The sequence below is a fragment of the Pogonomyrmex barbatus genome, unplaced genomic scaffold (assembly GCF_055798465.1).
Source record: "Pogonomyrmex barbatus isolate J1 unplaced genomic scaffold, ASM5579846v1 scaffold15, whole genome shotgun sequence".
Lineage (NCBI taxonomy): Eukaryota > Metazoa > Arthropoda > Insecta > Hymenoptera > Formicidae > Pogonomyrmex > Pogonomyrmex barbatus.
Genome location: NW_028297111.1, coordinates 5,757,323 through 5,781,826, shown reverse-complemented (window position 1 = coordinate 5,781,826; position 24,504 = coordinate 5,757,323). Strand labels below are relative to the sequence as shown.

The window sequence follows — 24,504 nt, the reverse complement described above, 5'->3', positions numbered from 1 at the left end:
TTATAAAATTGTTTATTAAAAAATCATATTTTCTGTTTGCAGATGTCTACATTACTTCAGTTCGTCTGAAAGATTGCAATCACATACAACGGACTGCGAAAAGATGAATGATTGCGCCATCCGACTGCCGAGCGAGGACGACAAGTGGCTCGAATTCAAGAACCACACGAATAAGGAACGACTTCCATTCATCGTTTACGCGGACTTGGAGTGCGTACTACGGCGAACGGAACCGGCAGAGAAGGAAGATGCATCGTACACCTACCAGCAGCACGAGGTATTTAGCATCGGATACTACGTGCGATGCTCGTACGACGACGCGTTATCGGTATATCGATTTCGTCGCGACGAAGATTGCGTTGCGTGGTTCGTTCGGCAACTCGAAGATTTGGCGCATCAAGTAAAAATTCTGTTATCCGCGAATGTCCCCATGGAAACGTTGTCGAGAGAGCAGTGGGAGACATATCGTAGTGCGACGCGTTGTCACATTTGCGAAAAATCATTTGCGTCGGACGACACGCGGGTACGCGATCATTGCCATCTTACCGGTCGTTACCGTGGTCCCGCGCACTCAAATTGTAATTTAAATTATAAAGATTCATATTGCATTCCCATAGTATTTCACAACTTATCCGGTTATGACGCGCACTTTATCATCACGGAAATAGCTACGGCGTTCGAAGACAGGATCGACGTGCTGCCGATAACAAAAGAAAAATATATTTCGTTTACAAAACACGTTAAAGATACTACCGAGAGATCAGATTCACGAAATTGCGTACGCTTGCGGTTCATAGATTCGTACAAATTTTTAAATACCAGCCTTGATAAATTGGCATCTTTTCTAACGAAAGAAAAATTAAAAATTTTACGTTCCGAATTTTCCACGGTCTCAAACGAAAATTTTGATTTGTTGACGCGCAAAGATGTCTTTCCGTACGAATACGTGAATCGCGCGGACAAGCTGCAGGACACGCACCTACCACCACGCGAATCGTTCTATAGCTCGTTGACCAGTGACACGGTGTCGGAGAACGATTACGCGCACGCCGCGAACGTCTGGCAGCGTTTCTCCATCCGAACGCTCGGCGAATACAGCGATCTATATCTCAAGACCGATGTCTTGTTATTGGCCGACGTTTTCGAAAATTTCCGCGAAAGTTGCGTCGCGAGTTATGGACTCGATCCCGCGCATTACTACACATTGCCAGGTTTCACGTGGGACGCCATGTTGAAACATACGCGCGTAAAATTTGAGTTGCTCACCGACATCGATATGGTTATGTTTATCGAACGCGATATACGCGGTGGTCTCAGTCAATGTTTCGGCAGATACGCGCAGGCCAATAACAAGTACATGCGTTCGTACGACCCGTCGAAACCGTCATCATACCTTATGTATTTTGACGTAAATAATCTGTACGGATGGGCGATGTGTCAACCGCTGCCCTATACCGAATTTCGATGGATGGAAGACATTGAGAACTTTGACGCGAGCGCGATCACTCCGGATTCGTCTACGGGTTATATTCTCGAGTATCCGCATCATTTACACGATCGACACACTGACCTTTCTGTCCGACGCGCGATAAACTACCCGGCACGCGGCAGGATAAACTTCTCGCGACGTTATACGATAAGAAGCGGTACGTCATCCACATTATCGCAACCTGCAGCAATGTACGCGCCATGGTCTTCGTATCGCAAAGATATATCGCGTACTACAATTTGCTCAATCCGCCTGGCTCCGCGATTACATCGAACTCAATACACACTTTAGAACGTACGCGAAAAATGATTTTGAGAAAAATTTGTACAAATTAATGAACAACGTGGTATTCGGTAAAACAATGGAAAATGTGCGCAATTACGTCGACATTAAAACTTGCTAAACTTTTGATCAAATGGGACGGACGGTATGGCGCGGAGGCAATGATCGCGAAACCAAATTTCCACAGCCGCAGTGTCTTTGCGGAAAACTTAATCGCCGTCGAACTGCGTAAACTCGAAGTAAAATTCAACAAGCCGATTTACGTGGGTATGTGTATACTCGACATATCGAAAATCTGCTTGTACGAATTTCACCACGAATACATGTCACCGCTGTATCGCGAGAAATGTAAGATCATGTACACCGACACGGATAGTCTCGTATACCACATCGAGTGCGATGATGTGTACGAGGCGATGAAACGCGATGTCGCTAGATTCGATACGAGCGATTATCCGACGGACAACGCGTACGGGATGCCTCTCGCGAATAAAAAAGTATCCGGTCTAATGAAGGATGAGAATAACGGTGCGATAATGACGGAATTCGTCGGACTCACAGAGCGAAGATGTACGCAGTGAGGGTGGACGGCAGAAAAGACATTAAAAAGGCGAAAGGTGTAAAGAATAACGTCGTAACGCGAACAATAACGTTCGACGATTATATGCGGTGCTTGAACGAAGAGATCGAAATGACTCGTCGCCAATCGTGTATAAGATCCAAGCTACACCAAGTATACACAGTGTCCGAGTCGAAAATCGCTCTGAGTCCGTACGACGACAAACGATACATCGTACCGGATTCGACGGAGACGTTACCGTGGGGACATTGGCGGATTCCATTGTAATATATACACTGTAATATATATACATGTTTATACAATGTACATATATTTTTATATTTTTTATATACTTTATATGTATGCATATATGCACGTATGTATGTACGTACTTATGTATCATATCTATGTATGTATGAACGTATGTATTCTTGTAGTTTTATACGATACTGTTATATATGTAGTATAGATGTATTTTTTGTAGTTTTTATATGTAGTTTTTACAATAAAATTTAGCTATTCAAATTTATTTTATATATAAAATTTATAATAGCAACCAAGATCCTGCTTGCTGAGGAATTAACTTTAATTCTCTTTTCGATTTATTTAATGTATACTCGGCTTAATACATATATTGTTTATAATACATGCAGTTTTACATGTGTTCTCGTAAGTTACATACATGTATAGTTTAAAAAATGTAATGGGAGAAAAAAATAATAAAAACTCTTTGTATACATGTATACAGTGTATATTTATTTTTTTAATACGTTATAAAAAGAAGAAAAATGAATTAAATCACACTGCTTTTGTTTATTCATGAGTTATGCGATCTATCGAATCCCAGCCACTTGACGTAAACCTTGTCTCCCTTCTTGCGTAGTACTTTCTCCACGAGATACATGTCCGGATGAGTCGCGCGATGCAATTCGTGCTCGTAGAACGCGCCCGCGACCGATTTTCCGCGATAGTCCTCGAGCAGATAAGTTACGGGATTAGTACGTTGCACTTTAACGATCTTAAACACCTCGGTGGTCCAATTTGGCGTGTAACCTTTTTCGAAAATTGTCTTGTACTTGCTCACGCGTACCGATTCGCCTACTTTGAATTTTGCTAGACCTGCGATCTTTATCGCGCTGTATACCGTATCCAAGAGTCTTTTGGCGATCGCGGGAGTTACGTCAACGGGTCGCATGCCGATAGTGCGATGCTTGCGCGCGTTGTAATCTGACACGAGACGCGGTAGCGCGTCGACCCACTTGTAAGTGCCGTTGAGCATAAACATCTTCCACATGTCGTTCTTAAGCGTGCGATTGAATCGCTCGACGATCGGTGCCTTCAACACCGTATACGTGGAATAATGATTAACGTTGTGTTTTTTCAAGAGTTGTTGCACATCGGCATTGTAAAATTCCTTTCCCATATCCGTTTGCAAGTTTCTCGGGCATCTTCCGCTCTCTCGAATTATCTTAGCGATAGCGTTACCCGTCTCGTTTCCGACCTTGCTCTTGAGCGGTATGGCCCAGGCGTACTTGCTCAACGCATCGATGACGGTGAATATGTAGTGATGACCTCTGTTGAAACTCGAGTATGGACGATGTCAGCCTGCCACAGATCGTCGTATCCCCGAATTATGACACGTCTTCGTGGAAAATTTCTCCTCGCCGGAGTGTGTAATTCCTCAACGAGTCGTCGCCTCTCGGAGCTAACATTTTTTTCACGTCCATCGGATTGCATGTTCCAACGATGTTTAATAGTAAATAAAATATACAATTTAAAATTGTTTTTTTCCTCACTGACGTTAATCGACTGGCTCGTTTCGTCGATACGCGATTAACTTATAATAATGCCGGCTTCGCGAAGTTCCTCGATGATCGACAGCATCTCGTTGTTGTGAGCGTTGTTACCAGCTCGGTGCGAAGCGTCGAGCAATCGGAGTCGATCCACCAGTTCGTTGGGATCGTCCCAATGCACGTAATCGATCTTATTGTCGTTTAACTTCATGGCGGCTGGTATATTGCTCACGCCTGCATCCTTTTTACGCCCGCTACTTCCATACGTAGATACGAGTGGAGCGATGATGTTAATATACTTGGATCCCCTATTGCCCTTGATGGGATTATGGGCGCTGTGACCACGTCTATGAGCATTTGTTGTTAACAATATACTTTTATACGTTTGTTTATCATCCTCGGTAAAAACCGCGTCATCGGGAAGTCTCTTGAAGATCAATTCGTACAATCCTGGTGTACCATTGTATCTCACATTGTCTATGATTATGGAGTCATTTTTGTCAACGTCAAATTTCTTGTCACCAAGCATCGCACCACTGTTTTTATCGAAAATATCGTATATGCGATCAAATGTATCGTTTTTTCCATTATTATCGAGGAGAGGTCTTACGTACTTTTGCCCTAATGGTCCCAGCTGATTATGCAACGCCTCTCGACCTTGTTGCGTTTGCAGATTCTGTTTGATGGTTGTTTTGAATGACGGTTCACTGATGTCTTTTGTTTCGAAAACATCTTCCTTTTGCAGAAACAGCGGTGGTCCTTTCGGTGGGTCTTTCGATGGTTGTATCGGTGTAGACTCGAACACGAGTGAATCTGACGCGGCTTTCAATTCTTTCGTTGTACGTTGTTTTTTAGACTGCGGCGTTAATTTCAACCATCCAACATCCGTCCAATATGAATCCTTGTTAGTAGTAGTAGTAATATCGTTATCGTTGTCGTCATCGCTGTCTTCACGTTTTTGTTTTTTCTTAATATCGAGATCCTTTGCTTCTCTTTCAATCGATTGAGATTCCTCGATTTTTTCAACAACCTGTTTTAGAAGTTCGACGATAGGCTTGAAGCGTTTCTCCAACGCTGTATCTTCAGCTATTTTACCAATTTTTAAAGCGCGATATTTTTTGCGAATCGAATCGCTCGTTTTCGCAATCTGTTTCGCTATTTTCTCGCAATCTTTGTTATTCATGTTGCCTGCTTGACGTATCGACATCGATTAATCACGTTACGGTACCGCGAACATATTAAATTCCTTTCTGTATCGCTCATTGATAAGCGGACTGTCCTTATCTATCACTAGAAATCCATACTCGCGCTGCCAACAATCGCGGCATAACTCACAGAATTCATCGTATGACATGTCGGTATTTACGTGATCGTTGTAAACATGTTTCAAGTTGGTACCATCCTGTTTGAACAGAATCAGCAGGTTCGCATTGTCGCGTATCAGATGTTTAGGTATTCTCGCGTACGTCTGACAGAGATAGAAGCAATCGACGTTCGAGTGGCGGCCCATTGAAAAGTATTCTCTCACAGCATCTTGCTTATCGCACGCAACGTCGTCGAAGACGAAGATCGAATTGGGATGTGCCTCGCTCGGTAGAATGACGTCATTGTTGTTGGAGAACGTAAAGTAGCCGATTTCTTCTATCGATGTTAGTAAATTTTCCAAGTATCGATATTTCGGTTGTTGCAGCGATTTCGAGTATACATACACGTTCTCGAAACGTACACCGTGCGGACTCTCGAGCAAGCTTATGAGAACGGTTGGTTTTACTACAATTCGACGGCCCGCAAATGATGGCGCGTATAGTACTCGGTAACATTGCACCGTGCTTGCGCTCCATCGCGATGTCTCCCATCATTCGCGCTCTCTCGTCACAGTTCGCGACGCGTATCGTCAGCGGCTGCCGTACAAATTTCATGTTCGCACTGCGTTATCTAGGCTTCGATCGAACGCCTATTTATAGGCGCGCGAAACCACGAATCGCTCAGTAGCAAAAATGTATCTCGCGCTGTCGCATCCTTCTGATATTCGGGATTTGAGCGCTGAGCAGTTGCAATATATACCGAAGGTCGTACTGTTACACGTGTGCGGTAATTATATCGATCACGTGTGGGACAAGCTTCCGGAGTATATAAAGGCGGATTTGGAGGTTCAAACCTATCGTCGCTGCGTCGAGCATTATAATCAATCGTGGAATTGAAATCATATAGACGGTCCTGCACCGAAGATAAAGGATTGTGACCTATGCCAGCAGCAGCGTCAAACGAAGGCTACATTGGAGGTCTGTTCAATCGAGCGATAAACGCGCTTCCTTTCGAACTACATATCCCCGGCTATCAGTTTTGCGGTCCGGGTACTTGGCTGAAAAAGCGATTAGCCAGAGGTGAAACGGGATAAATCCACTGGACGCGGCGTGCCGTGAACACGACATTGCGTATTCTCAGAGCAACGATCTCACCGACAGACACGCGGCGGACAAGGCACTCGCTGATAAAGCCTTAGGACGCGTCATCGCGAGAGATTCGGCTTTGAGCGAGAAAGCTGCAGTTGCAGCCGTTTGGGCAGCAATGAAAGCCAAGATCAAGATCGGCATGAGTATGAAGGCGAAGAATAAAGCCGGCAAAAAAAAGAAACGAATACTTCCAACGGCGAAATGAGGTGGTGTGTTACTGATTTTGCCAATTTTGGGCGCTCTTGGGTCCTTAATCGGCGGGGCGGCCAGCATGGCGAAAGCGGTAAACGACAGGAAAGTCGCGCAACGTCAACTCGAGGAACTGCAATGTCGCGCGATGGAAACGCGCGGACAGGGACTGTATCTCGCTCCGTACAAATACGGACGAGGACTGTATCTCGCTCCGTACAAACGCGGACGAGGAGTAACAGCGAAAAAAGAAAAAAAAAACGCCAAAGAGACGATAAAAATACCTACGGGTGTAACCACCAACGTACAATTGGACCAGCTGGCGAAGCGTATGCGCGTACCGTACTTTAGAGGCGTTTTTATGCGTGACGCATTACCGATTAGCGGCGCGCGTCGAAAAGAGAGCGGTATTGTAAATCTGGAAGACACGACGGGTCCCGGTACTCATTGGGTAGCGTACGCAAAGAGAAACAATCGCGTTGTGTACTTTGACAGTTTCGGTAATCTTCGACCGCCCAAGGAACTGATACGATATTTCGGAGACGATGCTACGATAGAGGACAATCGAACGTTCTATCAGACGTACGATCAGAGCGTCTGCGGACAACTGTGCTTGTGGATTCTTTTCCAAAACGGCCGACGCGCGTGAATTTATAAAGTCCAACAAAATGTCGCGGCGTCTCAGTATTCGTCGAACGCTTTTTCCATCATGTCGCTGACGCTTACGCTGAGCGGGAAGAGCAGCGTTCTCGCGACAAATTACTCTCCAGCCATAGATTTGAGCGACGATGACTACGAGCTTGGTCTAACAATTTTGGAGACTTATCACACGATACCGAATGTAAACGCTTCGAACAATACATTTTATTTTGGCAAAGACGATGCAGAAATTACGATTCCCGAGGGGTCATATGAACTGCATGCCATAAACGAATTTTTGAAACGTGAGATTTTACGGAAACGTCCGTGACGCGACGCGCCCGAGGGTAACGCTGGTGACACCGCGCGCGGCGATGACGAGATTGGAGAATACCCGATAGTGCTCCGCGCAAATTACAACACGATGAGGTGTGAGATTAAATGCGCCTACAGAATAAATTTTAACAAGTCTCATAACGTTGGATCGCTGCTGGGTTTCTCGAGGCATATACTGCAACCGCGAAGATGGCACGAATCGGACGTGTCGATCAACATAATGAATGTAAACATTATCCGTGTAGAGTGCAACGTGACAGCGGGCGCATACAGCAACGACAAAAGTGTGCACACGATACACGAATTTTCGCCGAGCGTGCCGCCAGGATATATAAGATATCGAAAAGGCCGATGCAGATCATTTACCTACCAGTCATCGTACGGAGCATTACGGAGCTAACGATACGCATTGTTGATCAAAACGGACGATTGCTCGATTTCAGAGGAGAAGAGATCACCGTCAGATTGCACGTACGACGGCGACAGCGATAACGCGAGCGTGACATTTGAGATGCTCGTGTTGAACGAAGCGAAGCATACGCAGAGAGATAACGCATCTTTTACAAAGAAAACATCGATCGACAATATTTGCTCATCCGGCTGCATCAAGAAGAGGAAGAAACTTAACGTGTCGAACGTTAAATTTTTACAAGCTTTAGGATTCGCGGTGCGCAACTTGTGACTGATATCCTAAACATCGAAGACGAGCCAATCTTTGACGATCGCATCGTTAAGATTGAGACTCATGCGTACAACCCGTTCGCCAATACGACGTTCGGGTACAGCGATGAGATAAGAATACCTATACAGCAACAGGATCTGTACACATTGCCGTACGAAAGCTTTCTATATATCGAGGGAAAACTAACGAAGAACAGAGTTGTCGAAGAATGTGGTGTTGGGAAATAATTTTGTCGCGTTCCTGTTCGATGAGATTCGATACGAGCTTGATGGTGTGGAGATTGATCGTAACAGAAATGTGGGCGTAACCAGCTCAAACGCTCAAACATTACGCAACGATATCATCGGACAGAAGCGTGATTCTGAGGAATGCCGGTTGGGATGCGCATACTAGCGCGGATGGATATTTTAACTTTTGCGTACCTCTCTACGCACTGTTGGGATTTTGCGAGGATTACAGACGCGTAATAATCAACGCTCGTCACGAGTTGATCTTGATACGATCTCGTAACGACAACAATTGCCTGAAATGGGAAATTCGGCGTTGGATCCCATGATCGACTTACTTACAATGGCGAATGCCGCACGTGTTATTGAGCGAGATAAAAAAACTATCGATGCTGTGCACTTTGGAGAACGGACGATACTTGAGCATGGCTTTTCGCTCGTGGGATCTGTATCAGTTTCCGCTGTTACAGCGTACAACCAAGCATTCGTGAGTCATCAAAATCGCTACTCAGCTCGAGAAACCGCGATACGTCATCTTTGCTCTGCAAACAGGTCGCAAAAATGTCATGGCTGAGGACACGAGCCGATTCGACGACTGCAACTTAACCAACGTGAAACTCTATCTGAACTCAGAATGTTATCCGTACGACGATATGAATCTTGATTTCGACAAAAACAGATGGTCCGTGTTGAAACGTACGCGCGTTTCTGCAAGGGTTACTACGGATACGAGTATCTCGAGCCGAGTCTCACCGTCACGTCTTTTCTACATAACGGTCCATTCGTAATCATCGATTGTTCTCGACAAAACGAATCGGTCAAGAGTGCAACCGTGGACGTGAGATTAGAATTTGAGACTAAGGAGAACGTACCGATGAATACCACCGCGTACTGTCTCATTATACACGATCGTGTGGTTCACTACAATCCATTGACCAATGTTGTACGCAAGATCACCTAAGAGCATCGCTGGCACATGAAAGAGAGAGACAATAAAATCTACGATACATCGAAATCGACCGCAGTCTCGAAAAATTGCTCGTCATAGTCGTGCCAACGTTCGTAGACCTGCAAGGTTTTCTCGTTGGAGGACAGTTTGTTGTAAAGGAGTTTGCCGCTCTCAGAAAACGGACCGTTCTCTCTCACTATATTTTTGCAAGCCCTATACCATGGCATTTCCTCGCAAGTGCCGACAAGTCTCGCGCACGCTGGGTGATACGTCATCACCATAGACTGCGATGGGACGACGGAACGATTCCATACAGCAAAGCTAAGAGTTTGATTACAAAGGCTGTGCATGGAACAGAAGAAGACGACGACGACGACGACGATGACAGCGATGCTGTCGTATATGTCAAGGGACACGAAAAACGACAATGGCTGTGGAATTTGCTTCTGGACGATGAGGGCGTGTACATCGAGACTCTGGATGCTGATTACGAAAACGTAGATTCTCTAAACAATCTGGACGCTGATAATACTATGCGATGCGGATATCACTATACTAATTGCGCATTACAAAATGTATTCAAATTATTTAATTGGTAGTCAGATAACCATGAATAAAATAAATATGATATACGAATTATGTTTTTTATTTCTTTTCCATGCGTTGATAATTCTAACGATCGACGTACCGCTTCTTATCATATTACGCCGAGAAGTTTATCTTGCCGGGATGACTCGCGCGCGTTGAGCAGGAATGTAGGTCAGTGTGTCGGTCATGGACATGACAAAGAAATTGAATTACGATTTAAAAAAGTGAAAAATTTTTTTAAAAATGTTATTATTAATATATTAATTTTGTTATTAATATTTTAATGAATATTTTTAAGAAAAATTAATATCAGGTGAAGTGGATTAAATATATTATGCAAAAAACATGTATTTCTTTCATTTCTTTCTCCCCCATCATAAAATAATTAGAAAAATAATATTCTCCATAAGAGAGAGAGCCGCAACGGAAGAGATAATAGATATTTATTTTTTACTCGGCGGCGGTGGCGGCGGGCGCGGCGGCGGCGGCCCCCCTCCCCTCCCCCCTCTGACGTCATGTCTACGCGTCCAATTTTTTATATCATCTTCGTTATTTATCTTTTGGTAATTATTTATCACGGTGCTGAAGGTATCAATCGTCGATTCAATCGCACGCTGTTTACGTTCAATGGCACTGGGTCGCCCAACACGCGCCGTCTCCCCCCCTCTCCCCGGAGCTCCTCGGTTGCGCACAGTTCCCCCCGCACACCCGCACCCCCCTCAACGCTTCTGAGTTAGAACCGGCCCTATATTCCTACTTATTTACCACATATACTTTCAACATTCTCTTAAACGATTCAATTTTTACGCACTGCTTTATCTCGGTTGGCAAAGAATTGTATATCTTTATTCCTTCGTAAAACAGACTCTTTTGCGCACTTCTAGTTTTACGAAATGTTAATACAATGTTTCCGGCCTGTCTCGTTTGTCTATCACATTCACTTCCCACTATTTCTAATCTATTACTTAATGCCATCGGTGCCATGTTTTTTAAAATTTTTTAAATAAATACTCCCACATTATAATATAATCGCTGCCTTACGGACATAAACTGCAGTGCCTGTAGCATGTCCTCAACTTTGGTATATCTATTGCATTGCAAAATAACTCTCATGGCACGGTTTTGAGCTACTTGAAGTTTGCTCAATTGCGTTTCTCCCATTCCAATTAATAGCGTAGCACAGTACTCAAAGTGAGGTGCTATGATCGACTTATATATACATCTAGTGTACGCTGATATGAAGTTACCTATTCTATTTAAAAAAACTAGTCTTTTTTCCTATTTTCTTTAGCATATAATCACAGTGATCTTTAAATTGGAGCCTATCATCGATAATTACGCCAAGATATTTTATTTTTTCGACGCGTTCCAACTTAATTCCGTCCGAGCATCTCAATATAATATTACCTTTTTGCTCTTTTCTTACACTTCTGATTATCATGTATTTTGTTTTATTTGCATTCATTTTCAATTTATTTACACTCATCCACTCTTCTACTATGCTAAGTACCATGTTCATTTTCATCTCTAATTCCGCACTACTTTCCCCACTTACATATACTAAAGTATCATCTGCAAACATTTTTATATTGCATTCCTCTGGACAAAATTCTACTAAATCGTTTATATAAATTATAAACAGTAAAGGCCCTAGCACCGATCCTTGCGGAATTCCATATTCCGTTTTGATACACTTTGACCATTGATTATTAAATCTAACTTGTTAAGTTCTATTGCTTAGATATGATTTAAACCACTCCAATACCATCCCTTTCATTCCATATTGATCTAATTTTCCCAGTAATCTTTTTCTATCTATCGTTTCAAATGTCCGTTTTAAGTCCAAGAATATTACTCCTATCATTTTTCCCTCACTAATTATCAACTTCCAATCATCAATGACACTTTGTATCGCTGTTTCACACGAATGATATTTTCTAAATCCCGACTGATGTTCTGTTATAATATCATTACTATGCAAATACTTTTCAATTTGTCCCTTTACAACTAATTCTAAAACCTTCTCATAAATTGATAATATATTAATTGGCTATATTCACAAGCTTTCTTTGGTTTTTCTATCTTAGAAATCGGTAGGTATTATCGTAGATGTTTTCCATCCCTCCGGACATATACCATTAGTTAATGACTCATTTATTACTCTTAATAGTTCATCTTTATCACTTGAAAACTTATTTTTAATATATCGCTAGATATCCCCTCGTCTGTTCCCTTCTTCTGTGGCAACGCCATAACAATTTTTTCTAATTTCTGTACATTTATGCATTCGAAATTTTTAATTATGCCCCTGCTTTCTATAACAAAGATAGTTTTTGTACTTTTACTTTCATTTTTTTTTATAGATTCTATTATTTTCTTAATACTCTGTATATAAAATATATTAAATTTATTCGCTAAAGTTCATTCACCTACATTCTCTAATATTTCGAAATCTATATTATTAATTTCTCTTGAACCCATAGTCTCTCCTCTTATGACTTCTTTTAAGGTTTTCCATATTAGAACAGGATCATTTTTATCATCTATCATTTTTTCATAGTATTCTTTTTTTTTTATTTCTAATTAATTTAACTACCGTATTTCTTTTAATTTTGAACTGCAGCCAATCTTGCTCATTGCACGTATATATCGCTCTCACATATGTTTCATCTCTTTTATTTGTAGCTAATCTTATATCATCCGAATACCATTTTTTCCCTTCCCATAACTTTGGAATTTTAAACTTTTTCTTTGGTGCTATTTTATCTAATGCCGTTACCATATTCTGAACAAACTTCTCTACTCTTTCATTTACCTCTAAATTACCTCTTTGTTCCAATCTTTTTTCTATTTCGTATAAAAATTCATTTATTTGAAATTTGCTGAAATCCCTACTAATAAATTCTCTATAGATTACCTTATTATTACTTATATTAATTTCAACGCTTATCCATGAATGATCTGTTATTTTTGGCTTATCATATACTTAACAGTTTATCTTGATATTTGCGAAAACTAAATCTATCAAAGTTTGACTGTTTTTTGTGATCCTCGTCGGCTTACATATTGCTTCATGCCCAAGCATGACATTTCATTTATTTTAATATATATATATGTATATATATATATTGTGACCGCCGCCTCTGAGGATGATCTCTCGGGCAGGGATGCCATTTCATATACGATTGCAGCCACGCTGCAGCACATAGAGGGTATAGGCTGGCACACACACTAGCGCGAGCGGTCGTCCGTGTACGCTCCGCGCTTCGGCCAGCTTCGAGTGGTAGAGAAGGAGTACCGACAATTGCTGTTTTCTTTTTCGAGAAACGCTGTACCGCTGATTTGAAGCTGGCATCTCATGACATGGCACGAATTAATCATGCGAGGCGCGATGCCGTTGTCGATTATTTTTACACTTTTATACATTTATTTTATTAAGTTAATAACATTATTACAATATATTTTTTTCATACATAAATAAAAATTAAAATTTGTAAATACAAAAATCCACTCTTTGCTAATATATACGCTTTTTATTTGCAAAAAGTAATTATTATATTAAAAAAAATTTATTGTAGTCTTATAAAAATATTTAGATATAATTATTAAAAACTTAGCGTTTGTATATTGTATTCCTTGTACTTTTATTGTATTTATTTTCTATAAATATAAAACGTATATATTGTTGCTCGATGGAAACCGCGAGAAGGTGGTGGTCTCTTCCGTCAGGAGGAAAATGTAAAAAATTTATTTATTTTATTTATTTAAATTATTAATAAAAAATAATTTAAATAATTTAATTCTTGTAATATTAAAAATTAATTTTTTAATATTGCAAAATTGATTTTTTACATTTCCCTGTGTGTGTGTGTGTGTGTGTGTGTGTGAGTGTGTGTGTGTGTGTGTGTGTGTGTGTGTGTGTGTGTGTGTGTGTGTGTGTGTGTGTGTGTGTGTGTGTGTGTGTGTGTGTGTGTGTGTGTGTGTGTGTGGAAAGTTATATCTTTTAATCTCGAATATATTCTTCAATATTAAAAAGTCAAGATCTATAGGATACACGATACATAATGTGATCGAAAGATGGTACACGAAATCACCGAAAGACAAATAAAATCGTCGCGCATCGTGAGATAAACAATGGAAAATCGAGATCGTTGTTTCTTTCTTATTCGGCGATAAAGTGAGCAGCATACTCGACGACGCAATGACAGGTTAGCTATCTAATTTAATATGCTTCATTATCGTATGCGTGTGCGTGTGCCTGTGTGTATGTGTGCCTGCGTGTGCGTGTGCCTGTGTGTACGTGTGCGTGTATTAAAATTTTATTTGATATTAATAGTATAATCAGTAGTATAATAATGTTACTATTATATAATTTATGTATTTTACAGAGCAAAAGAAAAAATTTGCTGATATGCTGCAACAGCAGCAGAAACAGCATGAGCTGCAAATGCAGCAATTAAGAGAGCAGCATGAGCTGCAATTGCAACAGCTGCGGAAGCAAGTAAACTTGCTGGTAAGAAAAACGCTTTTGCTGACAAATATAAAAATTTGGACAGATACTGATATGTAAATAATTTTATTGGATATCTTTAAAATGATTATCTATGAAATCTGTTATATTCAAATCGGTTGCTAGATCAGAAATTTGTGAACATTATTATTATATTTAAGTATCCTACATAATAATATTGATGGTCCAATAAAATTATTTCCAGATCTGTATCTGGTTAATTTGTAATTTTTAGATTTTTCAAAAGTTTTTTTTATACAGAAACAACAACCGCAGCAGCAACAGCAACAGCAGCAGCAGCAGCAGCAGCAGCAGCAGCAGCAGCAACAGCAGCCGCAGCAGCAGCAGCAGCAGCAGCCGCAGCAGCAGCAGCAGCAGCCGCAGCAGCAGCAGCAACAGCAGCAACAACAGCAGCAGCAGCAAGATAGTGGTATTATTTATTGAAATAATTATATATATATATAAATACACACATATATGTCATGTATAATACATATATATATAAACATATTAATATTTTGACATTTAATTATTTTCAGTGCCTTATAGACGAAATAGTGATGGGCGTTCCCGTGCAAGATGGGCCTTGCAACGAGGGGGATGTATGAGATATAGTTGGAGGGGGGAGCCGGAGAGGAGAAAGAGGCCCGGAAGGAAATGGAGGAGGAAGAGGCCGGGGAAAAATATAATTATAAAAAAATATTGTTTTAAATAAAAAATATAAAAATAAATTTAAGTGAATTATGTCAGCACTCTTACCTTTTCATTATTGTTATTTGTTGTTAAATGTTTAATGCTTCTTTGATAAATTATTACTAAAAAGAATAATTAATACTTCTTTTAATAAAAATTTATTAAAGAAGCATTAAACATTTAAAAACTAATAACAATAATGAAAAGATAAGAGTGTTAACATAATTTGAATTTCTTTTTGCGATTGATATATTCATATCAGTTATTAGTTTTATTATTATCTATTATTTATTAATATCATAAAAGCTATATAGCCTTTTTATATTCAGCTCCCTTTTATATAATAACATATCTAATATTTATTTTATATATTTATTGGTATATATATATATATATATATATATATATATATATGTATATATATATATTGTTTATTTATATATTTATATATTTATTTATATATTTATTCAATTTTTAATAGCTATATTTAAATATCTTTATAAGACCACAATAAATTTTTTTTAATATAATAATTACTTTTTGCAAATAAAAAGCGTATATATTGGCAATATATTGGCGTATATTGGCAAAGAGTGGATTTTTGTATTTACAAATTTTAATTTTTATTTATGTATGAAAAAAATATACTGTAATAATGTTATTAACTTATAAATAATAAATTAATAAAATAAAATTAATAAAATTAATAAAATAAATGTATAAAAGTGTAAAAATAATCGACAATGGCATCGCGCCTCGCATGATTAATTCGTGTCATGTCATGAGACGCCAGCTTCAAATCAGCGATTCTCGAGAAAGAAGACAGCAATTGTCGGTACTCCTTCTCTACCGCTCGAAGCTGGCCGAAGCGCGGAGCGTACACGGACGAGCGCTCGCGCTAGTGTGTGTGTGCCAGTCTATCCCCTCTACGTGCTGCAGCGTGGCTGCAATCGTACATGAAATGGCATCCCTGCTCTCGGGACGCAACTTACGACAGATTGGGCGCCAGGCACAAGCATGTGCCACTCAATCACACAGAAAAAAGAATCGCAAACTTAAGCGTAGACAATAAGTTTCAAATTCGCAGATGCAACACGATAATCCGACAGCTCGTACAGAGGGTAGAGAGAGAGGTTCGCGAAACGAGGCGCGAGAGAAAAGGAATCGAAATCACACAAAAAAATTGATTGTCTTAATGCGAAAACAGCTTTATTTCGAATGATAACATCTGTTAATCACAAATTTTTCTTGCGCGACGCACAGCTTCGCATAATTTTTCGAATCTCATAGACTCATAAATTTTCACACAAAAGAAAGCCTACGCTAAGTATAAACTAAGTATAGCAACGATACGATATCTTACTCGTAGAGACAACGATACGTTAGAAACAATAATGCTTTCGCTGACGATACTTGAACTCACAATAAATACGTTAAATTGTTACAATAAGAAGTTTATATGCCACGCGGACGACACATTCAACCTCACTTTTACGAGAAGACTATTCGTGGCAACCGTACAAACCGACAAAATCGTGCAATTAACTGGACTCTCCGCGGGTAACGAAGGCGAAAGAAAATATCGCAAACGACTCGATTATTATCATGAGAAAGACACGCGGCCAGCTCGCTGGAGGTAACAATGGCGACGCAATAGCTTTCGCGGCCGCGGGAAACGCTTTCCCCGCGACAACCTTCTCGAGCCAGTCCCGCACGATTTCTCTCATCCGCGGCGAAATTGACGACTTTACAAAATTAACGTTCTCCTCACCAAATAGTATTTGATCTCGGATCTCGATCCGTATTTCTGGCAACTAGCTCCTGCGTTCACTCACTATCACCATTCAACGGGAAGTGTCGTATCTTCGCGACACCGTGGTGGTCATCATCTCCTCTTTTTATAACGATCAGCGCCGTGGCACGATCAGCCGATAGATCTTCTGTATTTCGGCGCGGATCCTAGATGGCCCGCGCTTCGCTGATCCCGCGGGAGATTCGAAGGCGGCGATCCTTTAACTTAGCTGAGCTTGCGACTTCCGAGGATCCTCTCCTGGTAAATCAGTCCTTCCGGTGAGAGGTGACCGTCTCTCCCGGCTCGATTACTCGTTCTCGTATTCTTTGGCTCGTTTTCTTCTATGAGTCTCCTCGCAATTTCACGAGAAGTGGCGCCTCCACTCTCAATCGCGCTTTAATCCCCGCGTTGTGTGGGTCAGTCCTCGACTCCTGTAAAACGTCATACTACAATATGGGAACTTTGCATACAGAAAAGGAAAATCGGCAACTCATTAGGATGATACGACGATTACTTGTTGTATCCGACATCTTCTTCGAACTTGGTCGTCGTTAGTCGTCGTGGCAGGCGGTCACACATGGATATCGCGGTAGTCGCCAATCTCGTCAATTTAATCTAGTATTGTGGAAGCCAGACTTGAAACGATAGTAATAAAATAGTAATAAAAGGAAAGACAAAGAAATTCTCACAATCACATATACAGTTCGCGCTACCCCGAGTTCGCTAGCGCTCTCTTCCCTCAAACGGGTGAACGTCAAACCCAGTCATGCTTCGCATCGGAGCAGCTGCACCTTGTGACGGGTGATCTCAAGGCGTCACGTCACAATATATATATATATATATATATATATATATATATATATATACAATATATATATATATATATATATACAATATATACAGTATATACAGAGTGTACCAAAAAAATGACCAAGCGATCATATGCAAGTAGAGCAGAACAAATACAAGAAAATAGTACAGGATTTTTCGACTCAGTTTAGTCTGCTCTACCTGCATATGACCGCTTGACCATTTTTGGGGACACCCTGTATACATACAGGATGTCCCAGAACTAGAGAACGAGCTGCGAACGAGTGAAAGTGTAAAAGAAATTAAGAGGAACAAAAAAAATCTAATACTATTTTGTGATATTCGCTCTAATTTTCGAGTTATAAAATAAAATATCCGAACCTTTTCTACACTCCCAATGCAGCTCGTAATCCTTAACCCTAGGACATCCTATATACAGAGTGTTTCATTTTAAATGATATTATCTCGATTATTTCGCAAATCGATGATTTTATTGAAAAATTTTTCGAACGAAAGTTGCATGGCTTGAAGGGAGACACATGATGGAAATGTGGACTTGATCTTGAGTGACTTAAAATCAGATCAAGGTCATTAATGTTTTTTTAAATGAAAACCCCTATATATATATATATATATATATATAGGGTTATATATATAGGGTTATATATATAGGGTTATATATATAGGGTTATATATATAGATTATATATATAGGGTTATATATATAGATTATATATATAGGGTTTTATATATATATATATATATATATTTTTGTACCTCGGATGGGCTACAACGATAATATTAGAGATAGTCGGGTTCGTTAAGCCTAAGGAGTTGGGACTCCGAGCAGGATCAAAAGAATGTAAGGATGTAACTTTCTTGAATTCACTAACACACTTTCTTTATTTTAATTGGTTTATTTAATAAATGCACAAATTCTTGAGTTTAGTATTTCTTATTTTATTACTTTACACACGGTTAAACGTCGGCGAGCGGCTCGGCGCGTATCGCGTTACTCTGGCGGCCGACGACCGAGTATGTCACCTGAGACGCTGATAGTACGGCTCGCATGAACTTCGCCGCACTTTGGTAATATCTTGTGCGATGTTTACAATAATGATTCCGAACGACACGTTATTCTTGACTCTCTCGACTCCGCCTTGTGTAACCGGTTATATAGTCTGATCGATGTCCGATTCTGATCGGTTGCGTCGATCGGTTGCGTGATATGCATTGATTAATCAATATTACGCTCGGTTTGATCATCAAATTTAGGAATTTGCTGATAGGCTTTTCGCAATGTTCTCGCATGATGCATTTCTGCGGTCTTTCGAAAGACTGGTCGCAATTTCGGCGGTCACACATTTGTGTCGTCTTTCGAAAGACTTTTCGAGATCCATGCGGCCTAATTTTGTTGCCATGCGGACTATTTTTATTATTGGTTGTAGATCTGGCTACAACAATATATATACAGGGTGTCCCAAAACTGACACATTTCCTTTTAAGAGCAGGTTCTTTGGAACATTCTAAGACGAAAATTCTAATACGAAAATGTCGAGGGTATAATAGTTTTTAAATTATTTGGCAATTAAAGTTCACTAATTACAGAGTTGATATTTCGCGCGCTCAGACATAGTGATATGACAAGTGATAAAGGTTCCATCAGGATCCTTTTACAATATCGAGAATATCACAGAAATATACAATGACATTCTTATTAAAAAATTATTTTTGTTTCGGACTTTATTTGTATATTATACAATTAATATCGCAACATAACATCATAAAATATCTGTTTAATAACGACATATTGTACCATATGATAGCTGTAAAAAAAATTCATTACCATATTTATTTACCTCATATGGTAATGTCAAAATGATCCAACCAGTTTAGATGGTAAACTTTTTGTGATAATATTATTAATGTCAAATATTTGACTTTAATGTATTTATATCAAATTATCGACCTATATTTTTATTAGTAATTATTTTAATAAATATACATAAATTTATAAGCGATAAACTGTAATAATTTTTTTTTATTTGAACTAGTTGTAGCCTGTGCCTAACGCTAGAAGAAGAATTAGTTTTTTCGATAAGATAATTAGCGGAAGTGCGTCACACGGATATAAGCCGCTAATCCAGCAATAATTGGAGCAGGATCTCAAACGTAGTTGTAGCGCGAACGAGAGAATTTAAGGGCTCCTGCCCCCTTACAAAACTGTTTCATAAGAGGATGAAAGCCGATTTTGTTTTCCGTCACAAGAGAAATTGCCGAATCAATGTTGTTAATGGAAAAGTAAGATTTTATACGTTTCCATTCTTGTGTTAAAAACTCTAAGACCTGCGTAGAATTTGGCGCAAATAAAAGAATTGCTGAAGATTGACAAAAAGACCACTAATCCTTTAGCGATTTGATATACTGCTTAATTGTGGAGTCCGTGATAGATGCTAGCGTCACTTCTATTATTTTCGGCGGAATCTTCCGATTGAGCTAGCCTGATAAGCTTCCTGCCGCTAGGAAAAGCGACTTTCAAGTCAGATGAAAATTCTTAAAAGGAGATAAGAATAAGTTCTTAAATGGCATAAAAATTATAAGTTCTCTAGTTAATAAACAGGAAAAAAGAAGAAACCAAGCCTGAGAGGATCACCAAGGAACTACGATCACTCCTTGAGTTCTATCGTTTGCTTTCTAAGTACGCGAAGTAGGAGTATAAACGGAGGGAAGATGTAGAATTTTAATCCCGATATAGTAAGTGCATCTACTGTCACTGAATCTGGAAACCAAGATACACAAGACGAACATTTTGCGTTAATAATAGATGCGAACAAATTTATGTCAAAAGAACTAAATTTAGGAGATATCTGTGGAAAAACGTTTTGTGTCAAAGATCATTCTGCATCCTAGCTAACTAATCGAGATTCTCGGTCTGTTATAGAGTTATCTATGGAGGCAACGTAGGATGCAAACGGAAAAATATTACAGTCCTCATACCATCTCCAAATTTGCCTCGCTAAATCAGATAGATCAGGGTATTGTACAAAACGATTAATATAAGCGGATTGCAGTTTTATTGTTAATTTTAAATGACATCTCACAGTTACGAAAATTCGCTGCAAAGTATAATAAGTAACCTTTCATAAGTAGCCTAAGTAACCTTTCATAAGTAGCCTTTAGTTCTAGAAAATTAATGTGCTTAGATTTCTCAGATTCTGATCACCATCCGTGCATGTATCTTTCCTTGCATGAAGCGCCCCAATCTGACAGAGAAGTATCCGAAAAAATCTCCCGAACAGGCATTCCTGGACGAAAAATTACGCTGATTCAGATCAGAAAAGATTCTGATTCACCACTGGAAATTCTGGGCTAAGTATGCAGAAATAACCATTCTACAGTTAAAAAAAGTTTCCCTCAAAATTCAACAGAGCTATAAATTTTTCTCGTTCAAACTTTTTAGTGTACAACATTCCGTATTGGTCTGCTGAACAAACGGGAATTAAAGAACCGATCATGCAACCGATGCTTGCAAAGTCTCTAATATGGCAATTTGACCTCTGAAAAATTTGAGATTATCCTAAGAAGGTTATTCAGTTTTTCCTGAGGAATATGTATTGACTGAGATTTTGAATTGAAAATAAGACCCAGATATATGCAACTCTGATTAGACATCCATTGTGACTTAGAATCGTTAATAAAGAAGCCCAGAGACGATAAGAGGCGCCAAGTTAAAGATATATTTCGTAAACAGCCCTCTTCAGAAAACTCGAAGAGAAGATAGTCATCGAGGAATACTACTAAAGTGAAACTCCTATTTCGCAGGTGAGCCAAAACTGGTCGAACTATCTCTGTAAAAATATAAGGAGCCATGCATAGGTCGAAAGGCAAGAAGGCAGTAAATTCGTAGGTTGTTCGACGCCATTTGAATCTAAAAAATCGACGAAACTCTTGTGTTATCAGGATCAGAAGGTGAGTATCTTCTAGATCTATAGTTGCCATCCACGAACCCTTAGTCATCAGTTGACCTATCGTACGCCAATCTTCCATCTGAAAACAAACTACAACGAGAAACATGGCAAATTTCTCGGCAAGCAAGATCTTGGTTGCTAGATTTTCTAAATGAAATAAGGAATTTTAAAGGGATTCATCTCTCTGGAGTACCGGTTGTGGGGATTCGAGAGAATACATGTATATATGTATATTGTAATATACGTATATATGTGTATCATTGTATTGTTGACGTATTATTCTAAACACGTTATAAATATCATCATATGCCTCAGTAGTTGAAAGGATAAGATGCCTGCCCGGTAAGCAGGATATTCAGATTCGATTCCTGGCTGAGATGGTATTTTTTCGCAAAATAATTATGAGTTTTCACGACTGATTCGTGGTTGAGCCCCACCGTTGGGCACACCCTCCCTTCTTATTTCCCTTTCTATTACCTTTAATTTTTCGATTTTTAATTTACTATTATATGATACTCTCGAATAGCCTTTAAAATCTCGGAGTCTTGTGTTAATTTTTCCCACTGAGAAATAAAATCGCATAATCTTCCTGCGGTTTTTACTTTTTCTAACGGCTTGTTCGGGAACAAGAGCGGTGGCTGCGATAATGGCTCGTCCTCCCTATGATGAATCCCTGTTGATAAGCCGTGGTCCGTGATCGTTGAGCAGAGATTTTGGAGTTTCCCGATTGTTGAGTTAGGATCCGCTGAGTCTGTCTGTTGAATCGATTGACGAGTAACTTTGGACAAAGCCCCTAGACTGGAAAGGATTTTGGCAGCTCTTTTCCTGTTTTTTCCAATATTTGCGCCGACTTAATTTCTTCCGCAAAATTTGAGCCAAACAGCCAATCGTCAACCGATGAGTGATCTGCTGCTGATTTACCTACAAATGCTAGGCATGATTTGATGAAAGCTTGCCTCGCTATAGATAATCTATACTGGTGATCCGCCAGTAAATGTATTCTGTCCGCCATCTTTGATATAGCCTCCTTCTCATACGAAGTTAGATCACGAGCTTTCAGGAAGTTTAAAATGCCGGTATCTATCACATTAAGACAGGCACTTATCTGTGACTGCGCCTGATAATCATCTCTCTTTAATATACTTTGGCGCTTTGAGAGTGCTGATACTACCTCTCTATTTAACTTAGGTGGTCCTAAACACGATAGCTCACTCTTGAACTTATGTTTAAGTAAGAGCACAGTTTTTTTTTCAAGCTTGAGCCGATTTTATCTTTCGTCGAGGTAAAATAATAGGATCCTAAGCTTCCTCGCACGAAGATTTGCTCCCCTCCAAACTATTTATTCGCCAACGCAGATTCATTCTTCTTATTCGATCAATTAAGACTTGTAACGGCTCGGCAAACATTACAACCTATTCAGATGTTAATAAAGAAAAGTAAATTCAGATTATGCAGTCGGTTATGTTCCTTCTGTGTCTAAACGGAGGAACCTAGTTCCCGGTTTTTTAGAACCGTCTGCTTATCTGCCTGTAATAATTTCTGGATAGAATGCAACCGCAGTGTCTCCCAGGCTAGTATCAATGTTAATAATTGTAATATCAATCTACTGATACCTCCCTCAAAATTTGTCTTGATTCTGTCTTTGCAATCATCGTGGCTGCCTGCTCTTTCATAAAAAAAAAATTTCGCACAGAATAGAAGATAATTCATCTCGCTGCGTCAAGGAGGCAAAATGTCCTTCGACCCTCCTAATCTTCAACGAGGACTCGCGAGAAGCGGAACTTTCTCTATAATGTCGAGCTCATTTGTGAGCCAGGATCTATTCCTGTGCTTGTGTTTAGGCATTCTGATCCCATCGAAAATCCTTCTACTGTCCTGAAGATAACTCACAAAAAAGGGTAATGTCTAACTGTTCGTCAAGCGCAACAGAAATACAATGAAAGAACGGACTCGTGCAGGAGGTGAAGCACCACCTTTTCTTGCTTTTGAAGATCTTAAATCGCTTGGCAAAAGATGCAGAGATATCACTATACAATCCATCCGGAGACGGCGGGGCATAATTTGTGTTATATATGTGTTATTAATAATGTTGGACAATAATATGTTTTTGTTCAAAATACATACACATAGCGCACACACGTGTAGATTTCTCGAATGTATTGATATATTTTTTAATATTATGGCTTTAATATTATTTCTATTCATCATATCGTAATTAATAATGTATTTGTTTAATAATAATATTATGGAAATAACTAATTGTGTGTTACTGATGAATAAATTGTTCACTTTATCTTTTACTTTTTTGTTAATAATTTTTTAACGAGAGACCGCCATCTAAAACTTTCTCAAAGTCATTGAAGGGGCTCCATTTTTTCTGTTTTTCTATATATTTACTACAAGATTTATGTCACTTTATCTAAAAGTGAGATTTCGTTTATGTATTGTATGAAATTTTCTAACTTCATTTATATTTATTTATATTTTAATCTTTTTGAATTTGTTTTATATTAATTTTTTTAATATAAAATTATCTTTTATATGTA

General features: G+C 39.4%; 3 protein-coding genes and 1 long non-coding RNA gene across 6 annotated transcripts in view; 1 reads left to right on the top strand and 3 right to left on the bottom strand.

Annotated features, from left to right (window-relative positions):
- LOC105429942 (uncharacterized) overlaps positions 1–24,504 on the bottom strand; it is a 540,048-nt gene that overhangs the window by 335,657 nt on the left and 179,887 nt on the right. The gene's annotated exons all lie outside the window — the stretch shown is intronic.
- Positions 3,746–6,189, bottom strand: LOC148937315 (uncharacterized). Its single transcript, XM_089073728.1, has one exon. The coding sequence runs from the start codon at positions 5,328–5,330 to the stop codon at positions 4,164–4,166; it is 1,167 nt and encodes a 388-aa protein (XP_088929854.1). The 5' UTR covers positions 5,331–6,189; the 3' UTR covers positions 3,746–4,163.
- LOC148937314 (uncharacterized) lies at positions 13,082–15,713 on the top strand. Its single transcript, XR_016138565.1, has 2 exons — positions 13,082–14,394; positions 14,575–15,713. It is a non-coding gene; the product is annotated as an uncharacterized LOC148937314 (long non-coding RNA).
- Positions 16,306–23,222, bottom strand: LOC148937313 (uncharacterized; the record flags this gene model as incomplete). Its single annotated transcript, XM_089073676.1, has 1 exon — positions 16,306–23,222. A coding segment is annotated over one exon (471 nt), but the record flags the coding sequence as incomplete, so codon positions are not given.

Bases quoted from the DNA above. Each gene is read 5' to 3' on its own strand.
- LOC148937315 (XM_089073728.1), bottom strand. From the start codon at position 5,330: ATGTCGATACGTCAAGCAGGCAACATGAATAACAAAGATTGCGAGAAA.